Source organism: Paroedura picta, chromosome 9, assembly GCF_049243985.1.
Source record: "Paroedura picta isolate Pp20150507F chromosome 9, Ppicta_v3.0, whole genome shotgun sequence".
In the NCBI taxonomy this organism is placed as follows: domain Eukaryota; kingdom Metazoa; phylum Chordata; class Lepidosauria; order Squamata; family Gekkonidae; genus Paroedura; species Paroedura picta.
In genome coordinates this window covers 13,200,186-13,226,481 of record NC_135377.1, presented here as the reverse complement: position 1 = coordinate 13,226,481, position 26,296 = coordinate 13,200,186, and the positions used below count along the sequence as shown (strand labels likewise).

General features: G+C 43.6%; 1 protein-coding gene across 1 annotated transcript; it reads left to right on the top strand.

Annotated features, from left to right (window-relative positions):
- The first annotated feature begins 273 nt into the window (after positions 1 to 273).
- MED30 (mediator complex subunit 30) lies at positions 274 to 24,422 on the top strand. Its single transcript, XM_077351617.1, has 5 exons — positions 274 to 441; positions 3,221 to 3,426; positions 11,574 to 11,732; positions 12,537 to 12,647; positions 24,084 to 24,422. Exons 2-5 carry the CDS (start codon positions 3,253 to 3,255, stop codon positions 24,177 to 24,179), a joined length of 540 nt encoding a protein of 179 aa, XP_077207732.1. The 5' UTR covers positions 274 to 441; positions 3,221 to 3,252; the 3' UTR covers positions 24,180 to 24,422.
- The last annotated feature ends 1,874 nt before the right edge of the window (positions 24,423 to 26,296 follow it).

Sequence of the window (26,296 nt, the reverse complement as noted above, 5' to 3'; positions counted from 1 at the left end):
TAAGGCGGGTCACCGACAGAAATTAAATAAGCTTTTCCCGCCATTTAATGTCAGGCTGGGGAAAAGCTTCACCCGCTAAAACCGTCATACTCGGCTGTTAAAGCCCCAGGAAAGAAAGGAGGCGGCAACCTGACGACTGTCACCTCGGTAACAAACACGCGTTGACAACAGCCACGCCCCTCAATGCTTTCCTTCCAATCCATACTCACCAACGCTCCTTAGGCCCGCCCCTTCCTCTTAAGCCCCGCCTTCACGCCTTTCTGTTCTCGCCCTGCGGTTTATGTATAGTTGCCTCTCTTCCTGGCAGCTCTATGGTTTCGACTTCCGGTTTATCCCCTTCCGTCTTCCGGCCTCGTCTTCCGGTGTCGTGGGTTCGGTTTCCCGGGCAACTGCAGGCGGGTGAATGATCGTTCTCTTCCCCTCGTCCGACTTTAGACTCGCGTAAGTCGCGCATCCGCGGGACGGATGCTTCCCCCTCCTATCTCGGTGAAGAGTTTCTAGCTGCTGCTAAGAAGAGTCGCATCCTTTCCGCTTTCCCACGCTGCAATGTCACTGCAAGGTGGCTTGTTTCCCCCTAGGCAGAGTAAATAATAACATGCATTTTTCCTAAGCGACATAAAAATAATAAAATGCATTTTTCCTAAGCGACATAAAAATCTAGCAGCGGTCCGAAGCAAAATGAACTCGCTCCTGCCTGTAGGCTAGCGTTCTGGAAGACCTAGGCTCTCGAAGCAAGAGTGCCCCTGAGCGTGTGAAGAGCAGGCCCCTTTGTCAGTGGGTGCTTCCCGGGGAACCTCTGCAAACTGGGTGACAAAAGTGGTAAATGAAGTTGAGTGGAAGTAAATGTAAGATGATGCACATTAGGACAACAAAAATGCCAATCTCAGTTGTAGGCTCATGGGGTCTGAACTTGATGAGGCCGAAAGGGGGAAAGGTCTTGGGGCCATAGAAAAAGGCAAACTATGTGAGGGGTTGTCAGGAAAGGGATTGGGAATAAAATGGCCAGTATTGTCTTGCTCTTGTATAGATACATGATATGGCCGCCTTTGGAATACTGGGTACAATTCTGTTAACTCTGTCTCAAAAAAGACATTACAGAGTTGGAAGTAGGGCAATCCAGATGGTTTCCCTACGAGGAAAGGCTGAAGACTTTTCAGTTCAGAAAAGAGGCAACTAAGAAGAGGCATGATAGAAGTGTATAAAATTATGCATGGGGTGGAGAGAGTTGACAAAAAACGGGTGGTTTGTCATTTCTCCCAAAATACTAGGACACAAGGGCATTCAGGATGGGTAAAGGAAATACTACTTTACACAGAGAGTGATTAAAAGGTGCATTCACTGCCAAAGGGTGTAGTGATGGACACAGGAATAAACCAGTGTAAAAGATTATTAGATAGATTCATGGATGTCTATCAATGCCTACTAGGCACTAAGCCTCTGAATCTCCAAACCAGGAGCAACATCAGGGAAAGGGCTCAGCCTCTGTGCCCTGTCGTTGGTCAAGCGGCTTATTTCTCTCTTGGCAAAATACATAATCAAATGCATTATTTTCCCTAAGTAACTTAAAAATCAAAATGAAATGTCTCTTGTCTTCTACAAAATCTAGGCTCTTGAAACAAGTGCCCATGAGTGTGTGAAGAGCAAACAACTTGCAGTGGGTGCGACCTCCACAACTAGGTGAATGGGTGACAAAGTAGCAAATGAAGTTGAGTGCTGGTGATGGCCACAGGAATAAACTGCTTCAAAGGGGGGATTAGTAGATACGTGGCAGGTAAACCCTGAAGACTGAGGGGAAACCTGCACATTCAGAGACACTAGTTCTCTGAATCCCAGAGCCAGGAGGCAACATCAGGGGAAGGTCTCAGCTTCTATACCCTGTTGATGCTGCAGAGGAACTGGTTAGGCCACTGTATGTGACAGGATGCTTGGCTAGAAGGACTATCGGTCTGATCCAGTATGTTCCAGACAGATTTGCAGCCTATTAGACAAAGGGTTTCCAGATCCTCCCATTCACTTGACTGGTTTAGAGATGAAACTTAGCCACTAGAGCATATATGCCTGTAAATGCATCATATATTCAAGAGTGATTGCTCATTAGTGTCCGTTAGCTACTTCTTTGTTATCCCAGTCTCTCCCAATGTTTTCAGTTCATTAATGAGGCTAAGATAGAGGGAATGTGAATAACTTTGGATTCATTAATGTGGAGCATAGAGGTGTGCACTATTTCCCTTAACCAGGAGAAATTATTGCACTGTTCCTCCTTGTGTGTTAATTTAGAAGCGTGGAAACAAAACAACAACACAATTCAGGACTTTTTCTGTTTCTCCACTAATGCTTGATGGGCAAAGCCATGCTAAAATGGTGTTGAAAATGTCTCATCATTTCATCATGGTGGATTTTGGCACAGCTCCTTGGTCACCTTGCGTTGTCCCCTCCAATAACCCATGACTCAGTTAATGGAGAGTTAGGATGTCAGTAGTGGGTGAGCAAACCAGGAGGCTCTGTAATTAGATGGTTCGTGGGAGCCCGTTTACTGCTTTGATTAAATTCTCTGCTTTTACAATAAGCTAGAAAAAGAATAGGCTGTCTAATTATTTGTACTCAAAATGGGGTTTTAAAAGCTGTAGCTATTTTCCCGTGTATTGGAAAGTCTAGGCAAGATTTGATGGTTAACCATGTGAAGCCGTTTCAGATCCTCAATAAAGCTATGTTTTTAAAGAATACTCCATAGACCTGCTAACATTTATTTCAGTGGTGTGATTCTGTAGTTATGGTTATTAGTCAGCTGCAGCCAAAAAAGCAGGAACATTCCAGGTGGTTTTGAGTGTCAGTGTGAGATATGGCAGGAGCTAATAAGGAGAATTTTAAAAATAAGCTCCTGGGAAAGGTTTCACATCACAGTATACATATGTGCATCTATAAGTCCTTTTTTGTAGCTACACCAGACAGGTAAGACATTCCAATATGATGAGAAATATATAATAAGACAAGTAGAACTTAAATTTAGTGTTTCCTAATCAGAGCTCTGTTGCAAGTTTCTGTTTGGAGAAATCAAATCTGGTTTAGATTCAATGCGTACAACTGGAACGTAGTCGTATACTAATGTGTTTTTTTCACACACATGTGGGTGGGGGAAAACAACAGTGTAGGTAAATATACCCGTCTATTTCTACCCACCATGTATCCAAATTCTGAGACTCATTTTCTTCTCTTTGTACAGCTTGATCCTGCAAAGTGCATCAGATTTCAGCAATGTCCACCCCTCCTCTGGCGGGAGCAGGCTTGCCCCCTGGACCATTTTCCGGCCCCCAGTCACAAGCTGCTCGGGAAGTGAACACCGCGTCTCTTTGTCGCATTGGCCAAGAGACTGTTCAGGATATTGTATTTCGCACCATGGAGATATTCCAGTTACTGAGAAATATGCAGGTGAGCATCAGTGGTCATAAGACCTTCCCCCTTAATACTGTTTTAGTCGCTTGTGGAATTTCTTGCACCCGTCCTTAAAATGGATACTGTAGGAATGAGAGAAGAGCTTCAGACAGAGAAAGAATTTGTTGTTGTTTTTTTTAAAGTAAAAAGCAGAATATGAACATTATTTAAATCAATACGACACAACTTTTAAATTAAATCAATCAGTTGCTCTACATAAAATTAAAACTCAGACTAGATGGCAGCTAAAGGACGCTGTAATTTCCTGCTTTCTTCCTTCCAGAGCAATTATGTTCCCTTATAGATTTCCTCCACTGCTGTTTCTTGATTTACATGAACTGGGTAATAGTAGCCAATCCTTGTATAATCATGATATTCTAAGAACCACTTAAAGGTAAAGGTATCCCCTGTACAAGCAGCAAGTCATCTCTGACCCTTGGGGTGATGCACTCTAGCGTTTTCTTGGCAGACTCAATACAGGGTGGTTTGCCATTTCCTTCCCCAGTCATTACCATTTTACCCCCCCAGCAAGCTGGGTACTCATTTTACTGACCATGGAAGGATGGTAGGCTGAGTCAACCTTGAGCCAGCTGCTGGGATTGAAATCCCAGCCTCATGGTCAGAGCTTCAGACAGCATGTCAGCTGTCTTACCACCCTGCGCCACAAGAGGCCCCCTAAGAACCACTTACACTAATCCTTAGTTGATGGTTTTGAGAACTAATGTAGCATGGTTGGATAAGAACAGTGAACTCTAATCTGGAGAACTGGGTTTGATTCCTCACTCCTCCTCCACATGGTAGCTGAGTGACCTTGGGCTAGTCGCAGTTCTCAGAGCTCTCTCAGGCCCACCTACTTCACAAGGTGTCTGTTGTGGGGAGAGGAAGGGAAGGCAATTGTAAGCCACTTTGAGACTCTTTCGGGTTGTGAAAAGCAGGGAATAAAAACTAATTCCTCCTCCTCTCCCTCCTGATGTTCCCCTTTTTCCACAATGATTTGGAGTTCTTCCAACTTTTTATTTTGTGTTTGTGTCTATGGTTGAGGCCGGTACCCATGGCCCCCCTTCCAGTGGCAGTTGCCAATGCCATCTGCACCCTCTTCCCTTCCACTCCTCTATGAGATGTTTACTGGGGGGATTGAGACTAGTGAGGGCTTTATTTTCCGCTGTGTCGTCTTCCTTTTTGGTTTTTGACTAATGCCATCTTAAGCAGAATTGCAGTCTTCTGAGCATGTGGACTTTAATGGAGTTGGAAGAGTATTAACTCTGCTTAGGATGGGACCTGTACATTTTTCAATGGCTGACTGAAAACATACCTATATCTGCAATTTAAGTAAGAAATAGGTACTGAACTGGGGGAGGGGGTTCTAATTCGGTGACTCTAGTGGTAGTATGATTGTCAGCATCCAGGTGGGATCTGGAAATCTGGTATTAAACAGTTGATCTCCTGATGACAGGAATCAATTCCCCTGGAGAAAAGGCTGCTTTGGAGGGTATATTCTGCTGACATCCCTCTCTTTCCTAGACCCTGTTCTTCCCAGGCAATGCATCCAAAGTCTTCAGGCTTTTCCCCATCCATCTGACTCACATAGCCAGACTAGCCTGATCTCATCAGATATTGGAAGCTAAGTAGGGTCAGTCCTGGTTAATATTTGGATGGGCAGGGGTAGTCAAACTGCGGCCCTCCAGATGTCCATGGACTACAATTCCCATAAGCCCCTGCCAGCAGTTTGACTACCCCTGAAGTAGGGGTAGGCATTCAGGTCTGTCTAAACCGAAAATATGCCAACCCCACCCCCCCGACAACCCCTTATCAGTATTTTTGGTTATATTTTAGCATCCCAAATGTACCTGGGATTTTTTAGGAGAACCAGAAAGAATTCCTGAAAAGATCCCAGATATATTGTTATATTGTTATGCTGTTACATTGTTATAGGGTTACAACTATTAGTTATTATTGTAAGGTTACTCATGTGCTTTTATAGACCGTTTTATGTATTGTTCTTTGTTCTTATGTAAACCGCCCTGAGCCTCCGGGGAGGGCGGTATATAAATATATAATAAATAAAATAAAATAATAAAAATAATATTTGGGAATTCCCAGCAAATCTGGAACAACAGCTGAAGGGCTGGATGACTTTACTCCCAACACAGAGCTGTTTGAGGGCTTTCTCCTGTAGTCCTGTTAAATGGGGAGTTTAAAGGGACAGCAGAAGGCAGCCCACAAAACTGCCAGGGGGCACTCTCCCCACTGGCTCAGCTGGGGCTTTTTTGGCTGTTCAACCAAACTGCTGAAGAGACTGCCAGCTGATCCTGCAGAGAGAATTATTAATTATTTATTATCGTAAGCCTTCTTGAGTTCTATTGGAAGAAAGGTGGCTAATAAATATTTTTAAAGAAATAAATACATTTGAAGAAGAGAAACTGTCAATTCATGCTCTGCCTTTTTCACAGAAATCTGAGGCAGATTAGAAAACAAGTGTTGCAATAAAATTGTCTCAGTGTTGCAGTAAAACTGTCTAAAAATAAAACTGTCTAATAAAATAACCGTCTAATAAAACTGTCTAAACGTTTTCTACAAGCATTAAAACTACAGAATTCCCTTTATTAAAATATACTTTGGAACATCAACATTTTATATACTCTGTGGAATGACAGGTGTGTAATAGGCCCTCCTGCCGTTGTCAGGCATTCTGTTCCTCTAGGTAGGGGTCACAACAGCCTGGGCAGGTAGTGAATTTATTCAAGTAAGCTTGTTCCCTTGTTCAGATGAGTAAAGCATATGGGAAAGGTCTTTTGGTTATGTGAGTCCTAGGACGTGAAAGAGTTAATATAGGTAATAAATAGGTATGGGCAACTGGGCCTGCTTAATTCCTGATAGTAATCGAGCTACAATGTCCTATACCAGCTGAAGCTTCTGAGTTGTCTTCAAGGGCAGTTCCATGTAGAGAATGTTACAGTAGTCTAGCCTCAAGCTTACAGCAGCATGGATCCACATGGCCATATCTATGACACTGTTTCAGAAACTCCAGGTTCAGTATGAAGTTCAGTGCCCTCTTTTGAATATTCAATGTACCTTCCTAAATTAAAAGTGTCTTTCTTTTAAAACACAAAACATAACTCTTCAGGATATTATACTGATTCTTCTAAAGTTCTCTTTCAGCCTTATCGTGGCAGGTTTACTTTGAAACAGGTTTTAGAGGGTTATTAGGAATTATTTCCTTGTAATTATGAATAGGCTTGCAATTCTGCACCCCAGTCCTGGTCAGGTTTACTTAGGAATAAGTACTAGTGAGTTTAGTAGGAGCCATACTTTCATAAACGTGCATCATTTGATTGGATCGTTTGTCAGGTTTACATTTCCCGCCCAAACTGGAGAAGTTGTCAAAAGCTGCTGTATGTGGGGGGGGGAAAGTGGATACTTTAATTAGAATAGATAGATCTTGATCTTTGAAAGGGACCATGATTCATTTCCCTCAGTTTGGGATACTTTGTTTGCTCTCCTGTGTACTTTTAATGGACCTTGCAGTAAACTGCTTGGCCTTCATTGAGTTATTGTGATTCTGTGCAATCGAGTTGCAGCCACGTTATGACAACCCCATGGGATTTTCAGGGCAGGAGACGAAGAGAGGTGGTTTGCCATTTCCTTCTCCTGCATAGACACCCTGGGCTTCCTTGGAGGTCTCTCATCCAATTAGTCACCAGGGCCAGCCCTGCTTAGCTCCCAAGATCTAATGAGATTGGGCATGTATTTAAAAAGATAGATTGTGTTTAGTCCTCACTGTGGTAAACCTACTCAGTGAACCAAATCTAATAATGAATACGAATGTGCATCCGGCTATACCCAAGACAAAAAAAACATCCATGACATACTTCACCGGTATTTTGGGGGTATCTTTTGGCTGAATATAGATAAGAAAATCTGACCAGCTATCAATATAGGAATCAGCCAGGTTACTTCCTTCTGCTTTGGTTCTTTGGGGCTGGTTTAAAACATGGTTAACTTATGGTTCTTTTTTTGTGGAGGGGGGTTGTGTGTGGTGGTGGTGGGTTTCTCCTTGTTATTTTTTAAAAAAATATTATTCTACTTGAATTTTCTTCCTACTCTGTACTCAGTGAGGAGAACAGAGTAGACAGCTCTCAGCCTAACCCTTAGTGGCATGGTTAGGTGGGGAGCTCTCCATGGGCTTCTTGGTGATCAATGGTGGCACTGAGTCACCAGCCACCCCAAGCCAAAATGGCATGCTGAAATTAAAACTGCAACACAAAAACTGTTCTTCACCTTGATAGAAAGGAAAGGGGTCTAGGAGGATAGTGTGACCTGTGTGCTAAGCAGAAACCAGCAGAACCCACCGGAGCAACATAAATAACGAAGCTGATTTGCTGTGATACATTCTTCTTTGCAGGGGTGAGAGGTGGGAAAGAGAAAGCCTTTCCTGAAAGTTAAGGCTCCACCACTAGGCAGTGATGATTGCTATACTGCTGCTGAGAGAGGAGGATCAGGGTGGACACAACCCCCTCCTCTTTCTGAGGCCTTCCCTGTGGATATGGTATATCAGGTTTCTCTGCATTTGCCCCTGGCTTTGGGAGAAAATACAATATTACTGGGTTTCTGTGAACTGGGCTGGCCTTGGTTCAGGTAGGCAAGCAAAAGTGCCTGCCCACTCTGCAGTTTTGAATGTTCTGCTAGGCTTCTGCTGCCCTTATTTTAAAAAGGCTGCTGGGGCTCTCTGCTGTGACATCAGCTAGTTCTGTTGTGTTTGTACTGCTGTCCCATTGGTACTGGGTTGTGTTGCTGGGCAGTATTGCACTGCTAGTTCCGCTCTCCTTGCAACCCCCCTCACTTCAATTGTGGTCCTGTGTTTGACATCAGTCCTGTTTAGCTCGGTTTTGCTGGTGGACACGTAGTTTGGCGATGGGTTCTGCTGGGTACTCATATATTGCCCCGGTTTTGCTGTCATTGCAACAATGCCTCCCTTCCAGGTTCTACTTCAGAGATTCTCAAATTTGACCTTAGTCCTGTTGGGGTTTGACACTGCTACAGTGACATTGATTCTGCCGGGCACATTGCACTGGATCTGCTGCTGGTCTTGCAAAAATACCCCTCCAGACACCCCACCCATACATGTACACTCTTCATTTTCTACTGCAGAGATCCTCTGACATTCTGCTGGGCTTGTATAGCCTTACTATCCCCCCCCCCCCCGCATTGGAAGGATGGGGTCACTTTCTTTGGGTGCCTATAAAATTGAAACTTGGGGATACTTTTCAGGAGAGGCTACATCAGCTACTCTGCAAATTTGGTGCCTCTACCTTAACCACCCCCCCCCCAGACCACTGAATAATATATGGATTTGCTGTTAACTTTAATGGGCCCTTTAGGGTAGAGTGGACCTGGAAAAAATTCAGGACTCCTGAATATTTACCAAATCAGAATGCCATGATGGTATTGGGGTTTGGGAATGTCTGGAATTACCAATATTTTTTGCATCCATTATATCTGAATCCAGGGGTGGGGGGAACTATTTCTCTTTCCTTGCAAACTCCCTAGTAATGAACCTGTTGAGGGATGAATGTTTTGAAATGTTGTATTTGTTTGTTTGTTTGTTTAACTCCCTTTCAGCATTTCTCACAAGCCTTTGACATCTGGTAGTTTCTTTGATCCTGTCTTTGCAATGCAAATTCTTAGCAACGAGTAACCTCTCACCATTACCCTCCCAAACTAAAATGATGATGTTAGCAGCAAAGTTTCTACCATTTTTGTTTTTAATGAGAATGTGTGAGAGAGTGGATTATCTGGCTTACTTTGATCCTTTTTTTTTCTTTCCTTTTTTGACACAGTTAGTCAAAGAATATTTATTTGGTGAGCTCAGTGGAATTTATTTACATGTAATATCCTGATCCTAAACATGGGTCCTAAGCATGGGAATTGGTCCCACAGAATTCCATGAGGCTTACCTGTCTTGAAGATCTAAGCATAAGATCCTGAGTGCTGCGCAAGTTCGTTTTCGATGTAATGCCAAAGCTTGGGAACACCTCTTGAGAGTAGTTCTCAGGGCGCAGAATTCATCAACTCCTTAAACAAGATGCCAAGGCATGAGGTTTGTTCGCCCAAACCTTTGATTCATTTCCCTCAGTTTGGGATACTTTGTTTGCTCTCCTGTGTACTTTTAACTCTGGTTTTAACTGGACCTGCTGGTTGTATGTTTTTCGCTGTTCTCTCCCCCGGTCCCCTTTAGTTCAAGAATCCAAGCCATATTTTAGGACCAGCCGATATAATACGAAACAGGTGCGATCTTTTGAGTCCTGCTATAGGACCCTTTATCAGGCTGGATGTTAAGGAGGGGGAAAGGTTTTCAGGCTCCAGTCTTGGGGATGCTTTATCTGTGTCTTGTGCTGAATGCCAGGCAGGCATGAATAGCTCACATCATGTTGGGTGGAACTGGTTTCAAGCAGAAGCTTCTGTAAAGAAGTGGAAACGGCAGCCTGTAACTTATTAAAATAATATTCCGAAGCAGTTGAACAAACGTCTCCCTAGCACCAAACAGAAGTGCAACTGTTATTGTTATTGTAATAAGAGCTAGTCCACTGCGGTGGTTAAGAGTGTCGGACTAGTATCTTAGAGACCCCGGTTCAAATCCCCACTTGTGCAGGGTCGCTAGGTTACTCTGGGCTTGGCATAGTCTGCCATCCTAATTTACCTCGCAAGGTTGTTTTGAGGATAAAATTAAGAGAAGAGAATGGTGCAAGCCACCCTTGGTCTCTCCTGGGGAGAGCGATGAGGTATAAGTCTTTAAATTATTATTGAGACCCATTATAAAGGTTAGAATATTTGGACTAGGATCTGGGAGACCCAGGTTCGAATCCCAATTCTTCTTGGGAAGCTTGCTGAGTGCCTTGGACCAGCCACAACCTCTCAGTCTAAACGTAGGGTTTTTGTGAAGGTAAAATGGAAGAGAGGTGGCTGATGTAAGCCACTTTGAATCCCTGTTGGGGAGAAAGGTGGATGTTGTTTGTTTGTTTAACTTAAATAAACTAAAATAAATTGTTTTTAATTTCTGTTTTGTTTTTAATGATATGCTGCTCTGGAAACAGTGTTTAAATATCTTAAATAACTGAATGATTTCTGTAAGAGGGTGGATTGATTTGGTTGTGCTCACAAGTAGTCAGTACTTGTACTGTTTAAATATCTAAGCACCCACATTACCCCATACTGTACTTTTCTTCACAAAACTTCCTTCCAGGTTTCATCTGCAGGGATTAGGAATTATTTTGGTCTTACCTATAATAAACCTACAATTGCTTAACTGCTTTTAGCTTATTGGGCAGGGAGGGGGTGTCAACTAAAAATGTTTTATTTAGATATGCCTTTCAGATAACTCGGTAACTTTTGAAGCAACTGCTTTTAATCTTTAATAGCTGCTTCTTATTGTGCTTTTATCTCTTATGACTGTTTTTATTTCTTTAAAAAGTTTTATTAATAGTTTTTAATACAAAAAGATACAAGTATAGGAGGAAAAAAGAATGAAAAGCAAAGAATAGACAAGTTAAATTAATCACAATAAAATGTTTTTTTCTAAGCAGCAAAACAACAAATAATTCAAATTCATCCATTTATAACAATATTACTTACTTATATTTAAATTATTTTGAGATTATCTTCTTTAGTCCTTAAAACCACAGATCATCAAAACATTTTTCCCTTTTGTGCAAGAGGCTTCTAGTTAGTCATAAAATAAATTGGCTTTTATCAAAGACATAAGTTTAACATCTCTGCAAATTCCAGCATCTAACAGCCAGGCTTTTAGTGTAGGTATTCTCGCAGTTTTCCAATTCTTAGCATATAATAATCTCATTGCTGTTATCATGTATAAAAGCTAAGTTCCATGACTATTTTCAAGCTGTTTATCTTGGGACTGATGGGTGTTTTTATTTCAAAGAAGGGTGACGCAAAAATAAATAACTCCTGGATATGACTTCTACAACTAGCATTAATAGGCAAGTGTGTGTTTGCTGCACATCTCCAGGAATGCTTCAAGCTGAAAGAAAGATAATTGGTATTTTTCAATATTAATTTGTTTTGGAGAATGAATAAAAGATGACCTTGGCTTTTATTGTCTCTTTCTAATTTCTTTTTGATTTCTCCAGCTTCCAAATGGCGTAACGTATCACACAGGCACATATCAAGACAGGTTAGGGAAGCTGCAAGAGCATCTCCGTCAACTTTCGATACTTTTTCGGAAATTGAGATTAGTATATGACAAATGCAACGAGAACTGTGCAGGGCTTGATCCTATTCCCATAGAGGTAAGTGAGAGAGAAGTAACTCCTGCAGAGTTAAATGTTTGGAATTGTGCTTTATACATCCAGAACATGAAGACATAGGGTGTATGCATTTCTGCAATCCATTTTTTAAATCAGCTCTTTTGGTTCAGTTCAACTGGCGCTGTAGTTTAAAGAAGGTTTGTATGGTAGCATTGGCTTAATTTTCTTCCTTCCTTGGCAGGGAAAGTGTCCTTACATACCTGCTTTTGGCTCCACTGGGGAGATTTTATGGCTGCAGGGCCAGTTTTCCCTGGCAGGCAAAAATAAGCAAGGATGGGAAGGTGATTTGCAGCAAGAAAAGAGGGCAAAGGGAAAGGGTTAAGAAAACGCTCCCTCCCCCACACACACACTAGTTTTCCCTTTAAATTACAGTTTTTTCTAGTAACTGCACTGTATAAAAATAAGAACTCCGTACAAAAGAGTTTGGAATTGCACATAATATGTAGTTCCACCCAAAGCGAGAACCATTTTCTTTTGTTCCTTGCTCTAACCGAAGTGCTTTTAAAATTCAACATATTTTAACCTTTCGCTTATGTAATGATATATATAAAGCTTTAAAGAATAATTAACTATTTGCAAAAGAGTAGCTGTCAAATTTCCTAAAATATCTGAGAACAGTTAACCGTACAGTTTAAACGCTGGAGTTCCTATGCATTTGTATCATGGTGAATTGTCTGTCTCTCCCTAGCTCTCTCTTGTTTTTGAAAAATGAACTTCATTTTTCATTTCGAAATCTACGAGAAGTCGTCGGTATGTTTTCTATAAAAAGCTTTGTTCTCATTTTAGCAACTCATTCCTTACGTTGAAGAGGACGGCTCCAAGCACGACGACCGTGGAGCAACCAGTCAACTTCACTTTGCTAGTGAAGAAAGAAGGGAAATCATGGAAGTGAACAAGGTAGCAATTTACATACATATGTTTAAAGGTAAAGGTATCCCCTGTGCAAGCACCGGGTCATGTCTAACCCTTGGGGTGACGCCCTCTAGCGTTTTCATGGCAGACTCAATACGGGGTGGTTTGCCAGTGCCTTCCCCAGTCATTACCGCAAGCTGGGTACTCATTTGACCGACCTCGGAAGGATGGAAGGCTGAGTCAACCTTGAGCTGGCTGCTGGGATTGAACTCCCAGCCTCATGGGTAGACAGGTTCAGACTTGCTGCCTTACCACCCTGCACCACAAGAGGCTCATATATGACATACATATGTTTAGCATGTATCTAATGGAAATTTACTTTGGGAGGATAAAATACATCTGTGAATCACATCTACCGTATATATCTATTTCTCAAGAGTGGTCCCCATCTGCAGATATCTAAATCTATGGATCAGAGCCACGCATACCCAAAACAGGTGTTTCTGCAAACTTGGGACCCCTCCCCAGATACATTGTGGGGGGTATATTTTCTCCAAATTTCTCTGTCTCCTCTCAATTTGGTCTCCAGGGCAGACAAATAAAATGAGATTGCTTACCTCTCTGGATTCCAGTTGCTACCATGTGCAATGAGCCTTGGCCACAAGGATTTTGTATGGCTGGGGCCATTCCATTCCCACTCCCTCCCGGCACGTCATTGGCCATTTTGGGAGGGGGGAGTGGGCCAACATGACCATATGTGATCATATCACTCAATAAATGTTTAAAAATTAAAAAAAAACTATTAAAATTAATTAACTTCCACCCAAATGGCAAAACCGGAGATAAGAGACATTGCCTTGAAGTGGCTACAGTCCTTTTTACAAGATCAGGGACTGAGGGTGACAGCAGAGAAGAGCATCTTCCAGCATGTTGTGTCCAACAGGAAGCAATACTCTGTCCAATGTCATTTAACATATACATCTACCCCCTCGCCCAGCTAATCCAGAGATTTGGGCTAAGGTGTCACCGGTATGCAGATGTCACCCAGCTGTTTCTGCTAATGGACAGCCACCGAGTGTACTGACCAGCTGCTTGGAGATAGTGCCAGGTTGGCTCAATCGAAACCAGCTGCAGCTACATCCAGCTAAGATGGAGATCCTCTGACTGGTTTTGCAAACCCCAGATGAGGGGCTACAAGTACCAGCTCCTGACAGGATCCAGCTGACAACCTCAACCACTTTCAAGAGTTTAGGCATGAGCCCGGACTCCACACTATGGATACTGCCCAGCGATATCAGTTAGTTGCTTACATATGTCCCTGGAAGACCAAGAGAAAACCTTGTGAATAGGATCCACACTCTGTGTGAGTACCTTCCCAGGGCTGTGGGCCCAAATTTAGGCTGGAAGACCATGTTCACTAGCCCCAGGATCCTTGTGGTCAGTGGCAGGCTGAAATGCAGCTGACAGACGGTATTGCCCTTTGACTCTGGGAGGGTGGCTGGCCAGGCCTGGCTGCTCCAGAGACTTCCTACTGCCTCCTATTTGCAGGAACTAGCGGTGCACGTTCCTGATCACTTCTGTGTTTGGAGAATGCTTTTAGTTTTATTTATTTCTTTATTAAAGCATTTATCACCTGCCTTTTTTACCATACAGAACTCAGGGCTGTTTATAACGTAAGCAAAACAATGACCATAATAGTACATTAAAATCGCAATTTAAAAATCAGAATTGAAGGTAGCCAATAAGTAGGAAAGCGAAATTAGTCAAGCACTGCCCTAAAGAAAACCATTTTCAGCTGCCACCTAAAGATTTCAAGTGCAGGTTCCAGGTGAACCTCCTTGTGGACGTTGTCCTGTAATCATGGGGCTGCCACCTAAAAGGCCCTCTCTCACATGCCCGCCGGACTTCTTTAATTGGCAAGACAGATAACAGAATATGGATGCTTTTCTGCCATACAAATCTTAATTTTCCTGCCTGCCTGCCTTAGCATATACAGATCACTTAGTTAGGTTCAAGCCACAGGCTAACAGGTTCCCAGCTGAAGGCCCAAACACCTTGTGGGGTCCAGGAGCAGACTACAATTTGCTTTTCTTTGACCGTTTAAGCACTGGGAACTTCACTGCCCCAGCTCCTGTGCAGGAGCAGAAATCGGGGGTGGATGAGGTGCACCGGGCCAAATGCTCCCCCATGTGGGTGCAGGAAGAGGTGGGGCAACCTGCCACGACTAAAACTCCAGCCTGCAGCCCGGCATGAAACCTCCAGTGCATAAACGGTCTTTCCAAGGTATCCACTTGTGGCCCAAAACATGTCAGGCCATGTTTGTAAGCCGTGACTTCTTCGGGTTGAAAAGCATTGAATCACGTTGTTCAGTGGCTGAGCAGAAGCTTTGTGCTTAAAGCGGTAATAAAGCAAGCACCTTTCTTGAACATTAAACATACGTGAGGAAGCACAGTTGAGTCTGCAGCGAGGGGTAAGCCTGTGTGCCTTTCTATCAGAGTTTCAGGGGGAAATGTGTCCTTTATGCTAAAGATGGAATCGAATTTTCCGCTTCAGTGTAAATCTACAATTGCAAATTATCATCTGAGTGAATGCGGCTGACAGATTAACATTTATTATGAGGATCCAGATTGGTTGACAGGGCAACGTGTTGAGCTGTCTGTCTATGCAACTTATCCTTCAGCTTGCGATAGCTGATGCAGAAGGAAGACTGGGCAAGATTTTTATACAATTAGAAAATTTCTGATCCTGGTGCCAAAACGTGGGCAAAACGCCTATGAGCACAGTCCAGTAGGAACATCTGTTCTTCAGAGAGCCAGTGAGGTATAGTGGTTAAGAGCAACAGACTCTAATCTGGCGAACCAGGCTTGATTCCCCATTCCCCCTCCAATGCAGCCCCTGTGTGACCTTGGAGTAATTCTTGCAGGGCTGTTCTTGCAGAACAGTTCTGTTAGAGCTCTCAACCTCTCTTACCTCCTAGGGGGTTCTGTTGTGTGAAGAGAAAAGGAAAGGTGTTTGTCACTTCGAGACTCCTTCAGGCAGTCAGAGTCAAAGCACCTTTATTGGCATGGTATAGAAAAACAGATCTTCTTCTCTTCAAGCCCCATTCATTGTGAGTTGAGTGTACAGGATAGAAATGTCTAAAATAAGTTCTTTGATTTGGATAGTAAATTTGATTTAATGAGAACATAAGAGGCCTACTGGATCAGACCAGTGGTCCATCCAGTCCAGCATCCTGTCTCACACAGTGGCCAGGCAGTTCCTCTGGAGGGCCAACAATGGGGCATGGGGGTTAAGACCTTCCCTGATGTTTGCCTCCGGGCACTGGGTTTCAGAGGCTAGTAGCCTTTGAAAATAAGTCTATTTAATCCAGTTTGAAAGCCATTTATTCCTTTGGCCATCTTCTGGCAGAAAATTCTGCAATTTAATCATTGTCTGTATGCTCATCAGCTTCATTGGATGCCCTAAAGTTCTAACATTTTGGGCAAGGGTAAAATATTTATTTGTTAACAATTTCCATCCTACCACTAGCTTGCCTTCCCTTTGTCATCTCTTTTCTAAACTGAAAAGCCCAAACTGTTCAGTCTTTCTTCATATGGAAGATGTTCCAGCTCTCTAATCATCTTGGTTGATCTCCTCTGTCCTTTTTCCAACTCTGCAATGTTCTGAGATACGGTGATCTCAGAATTGTATCTGGTATCCCAGATGAGACTGCACCATAGATCTATACAAGGGCATTACAACATTGGCTATTTCCTTCTCAATCCCGTTCCTAATAACCTCAAATGTAGAGTCTGCCTTTCGAGCTGTCCACCAAGACCCCAAGATCTTTTCCCTTTTCAGTCTCATCAAATAGCCTTTATTGATTTGCCAAGGGAAAGATAAGTTACAGTGTCATCCTAAGCGGGGTTATATCATTCAAAGTCCATGGACTTTGTTTAGGGTGTTCCTCTGTTTAGGGTGGTAGAGCCAGTTGGTGATGCTGAAAACAAGAGAAGGCTTGTAGCATCTTAAAAGGCTAACAGGTGGCAGCATAAGCTTTCATGGACTGGAGCCTGTTCATTGGATGCATGGAAGGCTTATCCTTTGCTGACAGATATAAAGTATATAAAGGGGGGGGGGAATGTCTGAATAGTGGGGACAAACAGCCATGCAGCTCCAGAGTTAGAGTCGGTGACCTTTCTGAGCAACAGTCAAATGGGACACCCCCATATTACTTCTCAGTGGAACCATTTGGAAACAGAGTTTCATGAGGGTAGCCCTGTTGACTTGCCGTAGAAGAACTAGATTCAAGTCCAGCAGAACCCTAGAAACTAGGGGTGTGCATTCGGCAAAGACCGAGCCAAAAATTAAGCCCAAAATGCCTTAATGGTATTTTTCAAGTATTATTTAAGCTGGATAGAAATCAAAGGAGCTACCGGTACATCGGAGCCCAAATAAAAGCCAAATGTTTTGACTTGTGTTCCGGTATATTCAGCTATACCGAAGACAAGCCATCCCCAGCTCTGAGCTGCAAAAGTCGATCAGCTGGGGCAGTGGGACCTGAAAGCTCCCCACTGCCACAACTAGGGCTGGCCAGGGTCCTCTGAGCTGCAAAAGGAGCCAGCCCAGGATCGGCCGGGGCGGCAGGAGGTGACAAAGGGACCTTTAACTCTTCTACCCCCCCCCCAAAAAAATTGTTGGTCAGTAAGATGCTATCGGAATTGAATTGGAAACAAGCAGCAGAGAACAAACCCTGCACCTAATGAAGCAGGTTGCATTTTATAAAAGCTTATGCTGCAATAAAACTCGCTGTGGTTTTGATTTTTTTTGGAGGTGCCGCCCCGGGTCTCACTTTTGTGTTTATATCTGTTTAAGTAATTAAAGTCAAGTTTGGGGGGGGGGGAGAGACTTGAAGCTCAGTGTTGAAAAAAAGAGAGAAGTTTTTGACATTTTCTGCTTCTGTCGCTGCCAATTAGCGAGGAAACGAATGTTATGAAAGGCTTTCCATACAGGCAGTGTGCCTGGGCCCGGTGGGGGGGGGGAGTGTGCGGGGAAGATGGCTACAGGATGTGAATTTTAAAAGCAAAGCAACTGTCACTCCCCCACCCCCGTTTTCTCTAACCGAATGGTATAACATCACATATATAGGAAGATTTAATATAACATGAATTTATCCTCCGTTATATGCAGCCTTCAACGGTTAATATGCTTTCACTGTCTGTTTTTTTCGTGGGGCGTATTGATAGCTTTATGGCATGTTTTTTGCCCTTGTTGTTGTAGCTTGAATGCTAATTTGTTTATCATCCTCCTTGGTATGATCTTGTAAAAAGGAATTTCATAAATGTTTATGACTCAGCCTAACTTCTTCCTCCTTCAGCAAACAGAACTAGTGCAGGAGTCTGGCTGCATGGAGATGTGTGCCTTGAAGCATCAGTTCCAACCAGCTTTCTTTGCACTTTTTAAAGACTATTATATTCTCCATTAAAAAAAAATTTTTTTTTAAGGACAGTTTTGAATTTTCTTGAGTCTGGGCTGCAAATGAATATTTATTAATCATAGAATCATAGAGTTGGAAGGGGCCATACAGGCCATCTAGTCCAGCCCCCTGCTCAACGCAGGATCAGCCCTAAGCATCCTAAAGCATCCAAGAAAAGTGTGTATCCAACCTTTGCTTGAAGACTGCCAGTGAGGGGGAGCTCACCACCTCCTTAGGCAGCCTATTCCACTGCTGAACTGTGAATTCCCCCCCCTGATATCTAGCCTATTAATGTATAAAGAAGATACCTTGCAATAATTCTCCCTAGTTGGAATTTAGCCTGACTGCAGTGATGCATGAGAGAGACAGAGAGAAATCCTTACAATGGACTGCAATGATAATATATATTTTCTTCTTTTGACTCAGGCATAAAATACCCTGTTGCTCGATAGACGAAGTTTCTCCCTTTGTTTCCATCTTTCCTTGCTGGGAAGCGTTTGAAAAATGTTTGAAAAATACTTCTTTCTGTTATCTTTCTTGCAACCGTCTGCTTGTACACGTCAGGAGATCCTTGTAATCTTTTAATAATCATTTAGTATCATGGGAAAGGTATGCTGTACTCCTGAATTTAAGCAGTACTCAGGTTTTTCTTGCCCCTCTGGGAGCAATCCTAAGGAGGTCTGCTCAGAATCTTGCTCAGCCTGTCCAATGGAGCTTACTCCCAGAAAAGTGCTGCTCTGATAATCTCTGGTTAGGAAAGCCCAAGTTATTTTGGGTGCCATTGTTCAGATCCTGGATGACGCAGTCTAGCCTGATCTCCAAAACTAAGCTGGGTTGATCCTGGTTAGTACTTGAATGAGGGACAGGCAAGGATTCCTACACAGAGGCGGACAATGGTGAACCATCCGTGAATATCAGTACTGATTCTAATACTTTTTGAGATTATTCAAGCCAAATCACACCTCCCATCAGTTTAAATGAGCTGCATCAGAGGAGCTCAAATAGATTTGTCATTGATTTGGCTGATTAAGAAAGATCCCATCAAACGGAATCAGCTGCTTGGCGGAGTCTTTAAATGTTCCCCCGCAGACTCCTCTGAAGATGTGGAGAGCCCTCTCTCTACAACCTCAAAAGGGTCTGCTCACACCATATTTACTCAATGTCATCTAATTCCCCTTCTTACTATTGCTTAGAACAGCGGTTCTCAACCTTTTGGGGGGCACGACCCCAACTTTGGCGGCGGTGGGTGGGCGGCATGAGCAACGGGAGCGAGCCTCAGCAAGATGGCTGAAGGGGGTGGAGGCAAGAGGGGCGGATCCCCAGGTGCCACAGCAGCCAGCAGCATGGCAACCCTGGCAAAGGGACCAAGCGACCCCAAATGGGGTCATGACCCCAAGGTCGAGAACCACTGGCCTAGAACAAAACTGGGCAAATGTGAGAGAAAAATCCCTCCCCCCCCCCCCAGCAACTTCAGCGTTCCAAATGAAAACTGTTCTGTATGATATTTTCTCCATTGGAAAGGCTAAACTATTCTTTCCCTCTCGCCTTCTTCTTTTCCCACTTGAACTTCTGCACTTCAGTGCTGAGGTTAAAATTGCGTTCCTGACTGCTAACTGTAGTGAGCCACAGTTTGTAATTAGCTTCTGACAATGGATCCAAACCGTGCTTCAAAGTTAACTGAGCAGTGCCTCATTTTGAGCAGTGCCTCATTTTGGATTTTTATTAGCCTAGAACTAGAACCTAGAATCACAATCCGGGCTGGAAAAGTGAGATGCCCACTTTGGATGCCATCTCATTTTCCTCTCTCTTCCCTTTCTCCACTGCTCCCTTTCCCTTTCCTGGCAGTCTCCATAGCCAGGACATTTGTAGAGAGACTCCCCCAATCTCCATTTTGTGTCTCTGTCAATGATCTTGTCTATGGCCCAGTTTGTAAATAGATCTGTTGATGGACAGAAATCTCAATTATTGCCCCTTGTTACAGGAAATGTCCAACTTTTATCAATTAGGAACATTATTAAGCATGCGTGGCATAAGTAGACTGTACTTACAGTTTCTGGGTCAATATTTAATTTGTGCTTTTCCGCCAATGAAAGGGCCTGATCCAATTACGCTGTGAAATCCACTAATTTAACTGGAAGTCATAATTGCCTTTTGCTTAAAAGCCAGGCTGCATGATGCTTTGTCATCAACTTTTAAAATGTTTTGAATTCAACACTTTGTGCTACATTTAAAGCCACATCACCTAAGCAGCAGGTAGGATAGCAGAAGCAAATGATTTTTTCCCCAAAATGTCAGATATAAATATATATATTCCTTATTCCATACATTGACGCAAGACTACTTCAATCGCATCTGAAAGTTCTATAAGAAGAAGAGTTGATTCTTATGTGTCACTTTTATCTACCCGAAGGAGTCTCAAAGCGGCCTTCCCTTTCCTCTCCCCCCAACAGACACCCTGTGAGGTGAGTGAGGCTGAGAGAGCCCTGATATTACTGAAGAAGAAGAGTTATACACCGCTTTTCTCAACCCAAAGGAGTCTCAAAGCTGCTTACAGTCGCCTTCCCTTTCCTCTCCCCACAGCAGACACCCGGTGAAGCAGGTGAGGCTGAGAGAGCCTTGATATTACTGCTCGGTCAGAACAGCTTTATCAGTGCTGTGGCCAGCCCAAGGTCACCCAGCTGGCTGCATGTGGGGGAGCGGAGAATCACACCCGGCTCACCAGATGAGAAGTCCGCACTCCTAACCAAGCTGGCTCAATAAATCTTGATTGGCTCATTCACTATCAGCAGTACTGTTCATATGCTGATGAGGGACAGAAATATTACCCTGCGTGCGTGGGTGTTTCCCCCGTTTTTTCCAAAAGACTGGGGCTGTTTTACAGTTCTAGCAGTTAGAAGCAAATCCGAAAAGAAATCTGGAAGTCCTTCTGAGATGTTGCTGTCATCATCTGAATAATTAAAATGTGTCAGTTTCCTTCTTCCAAGAGAAGCTTTCTTTTTTTTTTTAATTAAAAGGGGGTTCCGGCTTGCCGCAGCCATGTTCAGGAAGCTTCTCCCGCCTAATTAGGCATGTGGAAGCAAGTTTGCCAAGTGCCAGCTTCGCTGTCGTTTTTAAAAAATGTATTTGATTACAATATTTATATCCCGACTTTTCAAACGTGTATTCGAGATGGCTTTGCTACGTATTATGGCGCTTGCCTTCCGCCGGCTAATGCGCAAACCCTCAAGGGGGGTTATGGAGACGGAGCGAAACCATCAGGATGTGACGAACAAGCTGCCCTCCCTGCCCTCCTCCGGTGATAACCCTTCAAATACTTAAAGAGAACTGCCAAGTTCCCAGCCCCTCCTCCTGTTCTCCATGCCGAAATTCGTATTTTCCTTATGTCTAGTGGACTCAAAAAAACCCCAGGATTTCCAGTAAATCCCGAATCCGAAAACCATAATGGTATTATGATCTGAGGTTGTTCGGGAAATTGTGAGATGTTTTCAGTTTCAATAGACCCAAAAAGTACCATTAAAAAAAAATGCCCACCCCTATTGTTCACCAAGGATTTTATGGGTAACGCCCCCCCCCCCCCCGGCGCAAGTAGTATTTTAAACAGAATATGTTTAAAATACATCCCATGTAGAATTGCCTGCAGCTCCACTGCCGTCACAGAGCGCATGGCAGAAGTGTTTTCTCCACATTGTGGGCTGTGTCAAATATTCGGGCGGAGGGGACGGGGGAAACAAAAACAAAATAAAGAGCACAGGAAGCCAGGAGGTTTAAAAAGTCACAGCACGCTGTCAGATCCTTTTCAGAGCCCAACCTCAATCCCATAGGGGCAGTTCAGAGGCAAAGCTACGCAGTGTGTCGCACTAATATCTGAAGAGTGACTCCCCAGGAAGTACATTCATCCTGTCAAATGTGCCGGAATTGGCCGGGCTCCTATCTTCGACCGCAAATCCAAATGGAGCTTGCTAACCTTAAGAGGCACTGGAACTAGCCCGGCCAAATGGACCATTATTAGTTTGGGGGCTTGAATATGAAAGGGGGAAATGGAGATTACATTTTTTTTATACCGAAGGACCTAAGTGACATCACGCTGCGAGAGAGAAAATTGCGAAGCACTTGAGCCCTTTCCTCGCCACTCGATTGTGGTGGCAGCAGGCGCCAAGCGGTAATTCCCTGGCCTTGGCAATGCCCAAAAGCTCTTTGATATCATTTCATGGTCATGTAAAAACAACAACTCTGTGGCAACGAGTTTTAATTCATGGCAGCACGGGTCCCTGAGATGACTTATTCCCATAATCACGGTGGCAGCAGGATTGTTCTGTGTGAGTTGACCAGCAACCTTATAACAAGAAAGCGTCATCGTAATTCCTGCTCGCCTGGCTGTGGCTAAGTTTGTGTGCGTGTGGTTGCTTTAACATGCGACTAGGTTGTTTAAGCACTCCGTAATAAACTATCTAGTCCGCGCATGATAAATGCAGATATTAATGAGTAAACGCAGGTATTAGTTGTTTGCGTTATCAGCGAAGGTGTCGGTGACCGGAGCCTGAACAGATGAGCTTTCTGCTTTTATCCCAAGATTTATTTGTGGACCTCCCGAAAGTTAATAGAATTCAACACGGTGAGGCATTTTCACTCAAGGGGATTGGTTTCAGCTATAAATCAAGCCCGGGATGTATTGGCAAAGCTATTTGGGGAGCTGGCAGGGCTCTTTTCCCATGGCTCCACCTACCATTAGTAATCTTTCCAATTCCTGAATATCGTTCTTGCCCGAAGCAGGTTAGATTCGCATCAGTATGTCTTTTCCTCCGGAATCAAGGTATGTTTACTAATCCGAAATGGTGGCCTTGATCAAATAAGAGACGAGCAGCATAATTGTTGGGGCTACAGATCGGAAATTATGCAGTCTGCCATTGGGAGATCAAGTTTCAGTTGAACAATATGTCAGACTAGAGGGTATTCATTCGCTTCATTTATACCCTCCTTTTCCCCCCAGTGGGGACTCAAAGCCACTTCCCTATTTCTCATTTTTATCCTCATGGCAACCCCTGTGAGGCAATCTAGGCTGCAAGTGTGTGGCTTGCTAAAGGTCACCCAGTGGTCTTTCAGGGCAGAATGAGAATTCTGACCTGAGTCTCCCACATCCTAGATTTGTGGCTCCCCAGGTGAGCCCCCTGCCAGCACTGGGAAGGGCTCATGGTAACTGTAGCCCATGGATATTTGGAGACCCACAGTTTGGCCACCCCTGTTGTAGACCAGCGCTCTGACCACTGCACTGCACTGTCTTCTATTCCTATAGAGCAGGGATTCCCATCCATGGGTCCCCATGGCCTTTCCCTTCCTGCCTGACTAGACTTGGCCGCAAGCTAGGGAACTGGCACCCTCTACCTGGAGGGCTCTGGGTAGGCCGTGGGTGTAAAAATCAAAAGGAAGGCGTTGCTTGTGGTATGGTATGGGAGGTCGGGGCTATTTTCTTAGCTCCTGCCCTTCTTTCTGGCCTACATGAGGGGGAGCTGTTGTAGTGGTAGTAAAGGTGGTAGGAGGGAGCAAAGACTGGCAGTCTTCAAGCAAAGGTTGGATACACACTTCTCTTAGATGCTTTAGGATGCTTAGGGCTGATCCTGCGTTGAGCAGGGGGTTGGACTAGATGGCCTGTATGGCCCCTTCCAACTCTATGATTATATGATTCTATGATTCTAAAAAAAGGCTGAAAGATACGGGTGGTGATATCACTTCTGGTGAATGTCACTTCCAGGGTGTGGCAGGAAGTTGTGGCCAGTTGACATCACTTCCTGGGGTTCTCAAAGCCTGAAAATATATTTCAGTGGCTCCTCCATAGTCAAAAGGTTGAAAAAGGCTGTTGTAGAGTGTCTTAAACCATTGAGACATTGGTTTGCGGTCATCCTCCGTTAACAATCTGCTTCTTCAGCACCGCCTAACAGACTTCTGTGCACATTGCAGTTGTTCTAATTAAAATTCAGAACACACAACCTGAACAGATCAGACAACACTGACAAACTTTTTTCTTTCCACAGAAACTGAAACAGAAGAATCAACAGCTGAAGCAAATTATGGATCAATTACGGAATCTCATTTGGGACATCAATGCCATGTTGGCAATGAGAAACTAAAATATGTTTTTTTCTTATTACGATAGTCGAATTTTCTCTTTAGGGGGAAAATAAATGTTTTCCAAGAATCCTTCCCATCCCCCCCCCCCCAGTGAATTTATTTCATACAATATAAAAGTTGTTTTATAGATCTATAATATATCTATGTTTACACCTATACACACTTTGTGTGTGTAAAAATGTGTTGTGTCGAATGCAGTATTTGTTTGTTATAAACTGATTAAAAATATGTTGAGGACTTTGGACTTCTAAATTCGTTCATGCTTCCATGTTGGGGATGTGTCCGTAATATAGAATCATAGAGTTGGAAGGGACCTCCTGGGTCATTTACTCCAACCCCCTGCACTATGCAGGACACTCACAACCCTATCTGCCACCCCCTTGAACCTTCATAGAATCAGCCTCTCCATCAGATGGCTCTCCAGCCTCTGCTTAAAAATTTCAAAAGATGGAGACCCTACCACCTCCCAAGGAAGCCTGTTTCACTGAGAAACCACTCTGTCAGGAACTTCTTCCGAATGTTTAGACAGAATTTCTTTTGAATTCATTTAATCCCATTAGATGAATTCCAGTTATCTGGGTTAGCTGGTTCGTGTGGATTTGGTTGGATTCCTGCCCCCCACTCCACCCCTTGCAAGAGTAACAAGTAGTCAGGATTACATATATTTTTCAGTGGTCCTCCAATGTAATGCCCATAGATACCATGGCACCCACCAGTAATGTTTCCTGGCATCCCCTAAGTGTTTTCAGAAAGTGAAGGAGCCAGGTGGGGCTTTTGCCCAACAGGACTTCTGATTGGCTGTTGAAGATTTGATTGGCTGTGCAGATTTGTGAAAACATTTTGGCAGCAGTTGCCAACCCCAGTGCGAGGTCTTCTCCTTATGTCTGAAGGTTGGTTACAGTAGCCATTTTGCGTCTGGCTCCGCTTCCTGAGGCTGCCATTTTGTGGCTGTGTCAGAATTCCAAACATTCTTGCAGGCTGAAAAAAGGTTAGGAAACTATATTGGAACTTCTGAATATGTATTAGGTGTGATCTCTTGGCATGGAGGGTAGGATTTGATTTTTTAGCCAGAAAGTTAGTCCTACAGCTGTGACTGGTAACCTTAAGCTTCTGGCTTTCCATTTGGATATGGAGCCCTTTGGTCTGTGCGCCGAACCGTCTGGGTCTGTTTTTAGCGAGCATTCTCCTTCCAGGCATTTCTGCACCTAACTAGCGTCTGATGTATTATCTATAGATGATCTAAGCAGAGGCGCTAGGGGTGATTGAATATAGATGAACCTACCTTGGATTTAGATTAAATAATCTTCAAGTTCCTTCTATTCCTGTGAACCCTCTGGAATAGGCTTTGTTGTCTTTGTCACATTTTTATTGCGTCCTTATCAAAGGGCAACTTACATGCGGCAAGTTACTCTTCATAGCAGCTCCATGAGAAAATGAACACTGAGAGGGGGTGCTCTGCTGAGGTCAGACAGCTTCATGGCTGAGTGGGGATTCGAACCTTAGTCTCCCCGGCACCTACACCTACTGCTTATGTGCTTTTGACGCATGAAGCAAGGATCTCTCTCTCTCTCGCTCGCTCTCTCTCTGTCTCTCTGTCTCTGTCTCTCTGTCTCTGTCTCTCTCTCTCTCTGGTAGTTGAGGCCTTTCTTGAGGCGTTAAAAATAGGCAATGTGTTGGAAGATTTTTCCCGTCTCCCCTCTACGTGCAACTAGAGTAAGGATGTGCAAATCAAGCTGTCTGGATCATATGCCTCGCAGTGCTACGGAAATTGGTAAACAACCCACGGAGAGCTAATTTTATGCTGTTCCAGGCAACGAAGGAAGTGATGAAATAGTAGAGGAAAACAGATGGTACTTCACAAATGGTCATTAGGCAACATACAGCTCAAGTCCTGTGCATCTTTGCCTAGGAGTAAGTCTTGGTGCCTTCAGAACCATAGAACACTGGTCCCGGCCATTTTGGCACAAGATCCAGAAGTCCACATTCATTTTGTATTGTTGTTAATAATAATAATGTTAACAATAGTTCAATTTTTATACTGCCCTTGCTGGGTTCTTTGGAATGAGGTCTTCCTTCCCCAAGGGATTAGGGTCTTAAAAGATAGTTTAATATAGGC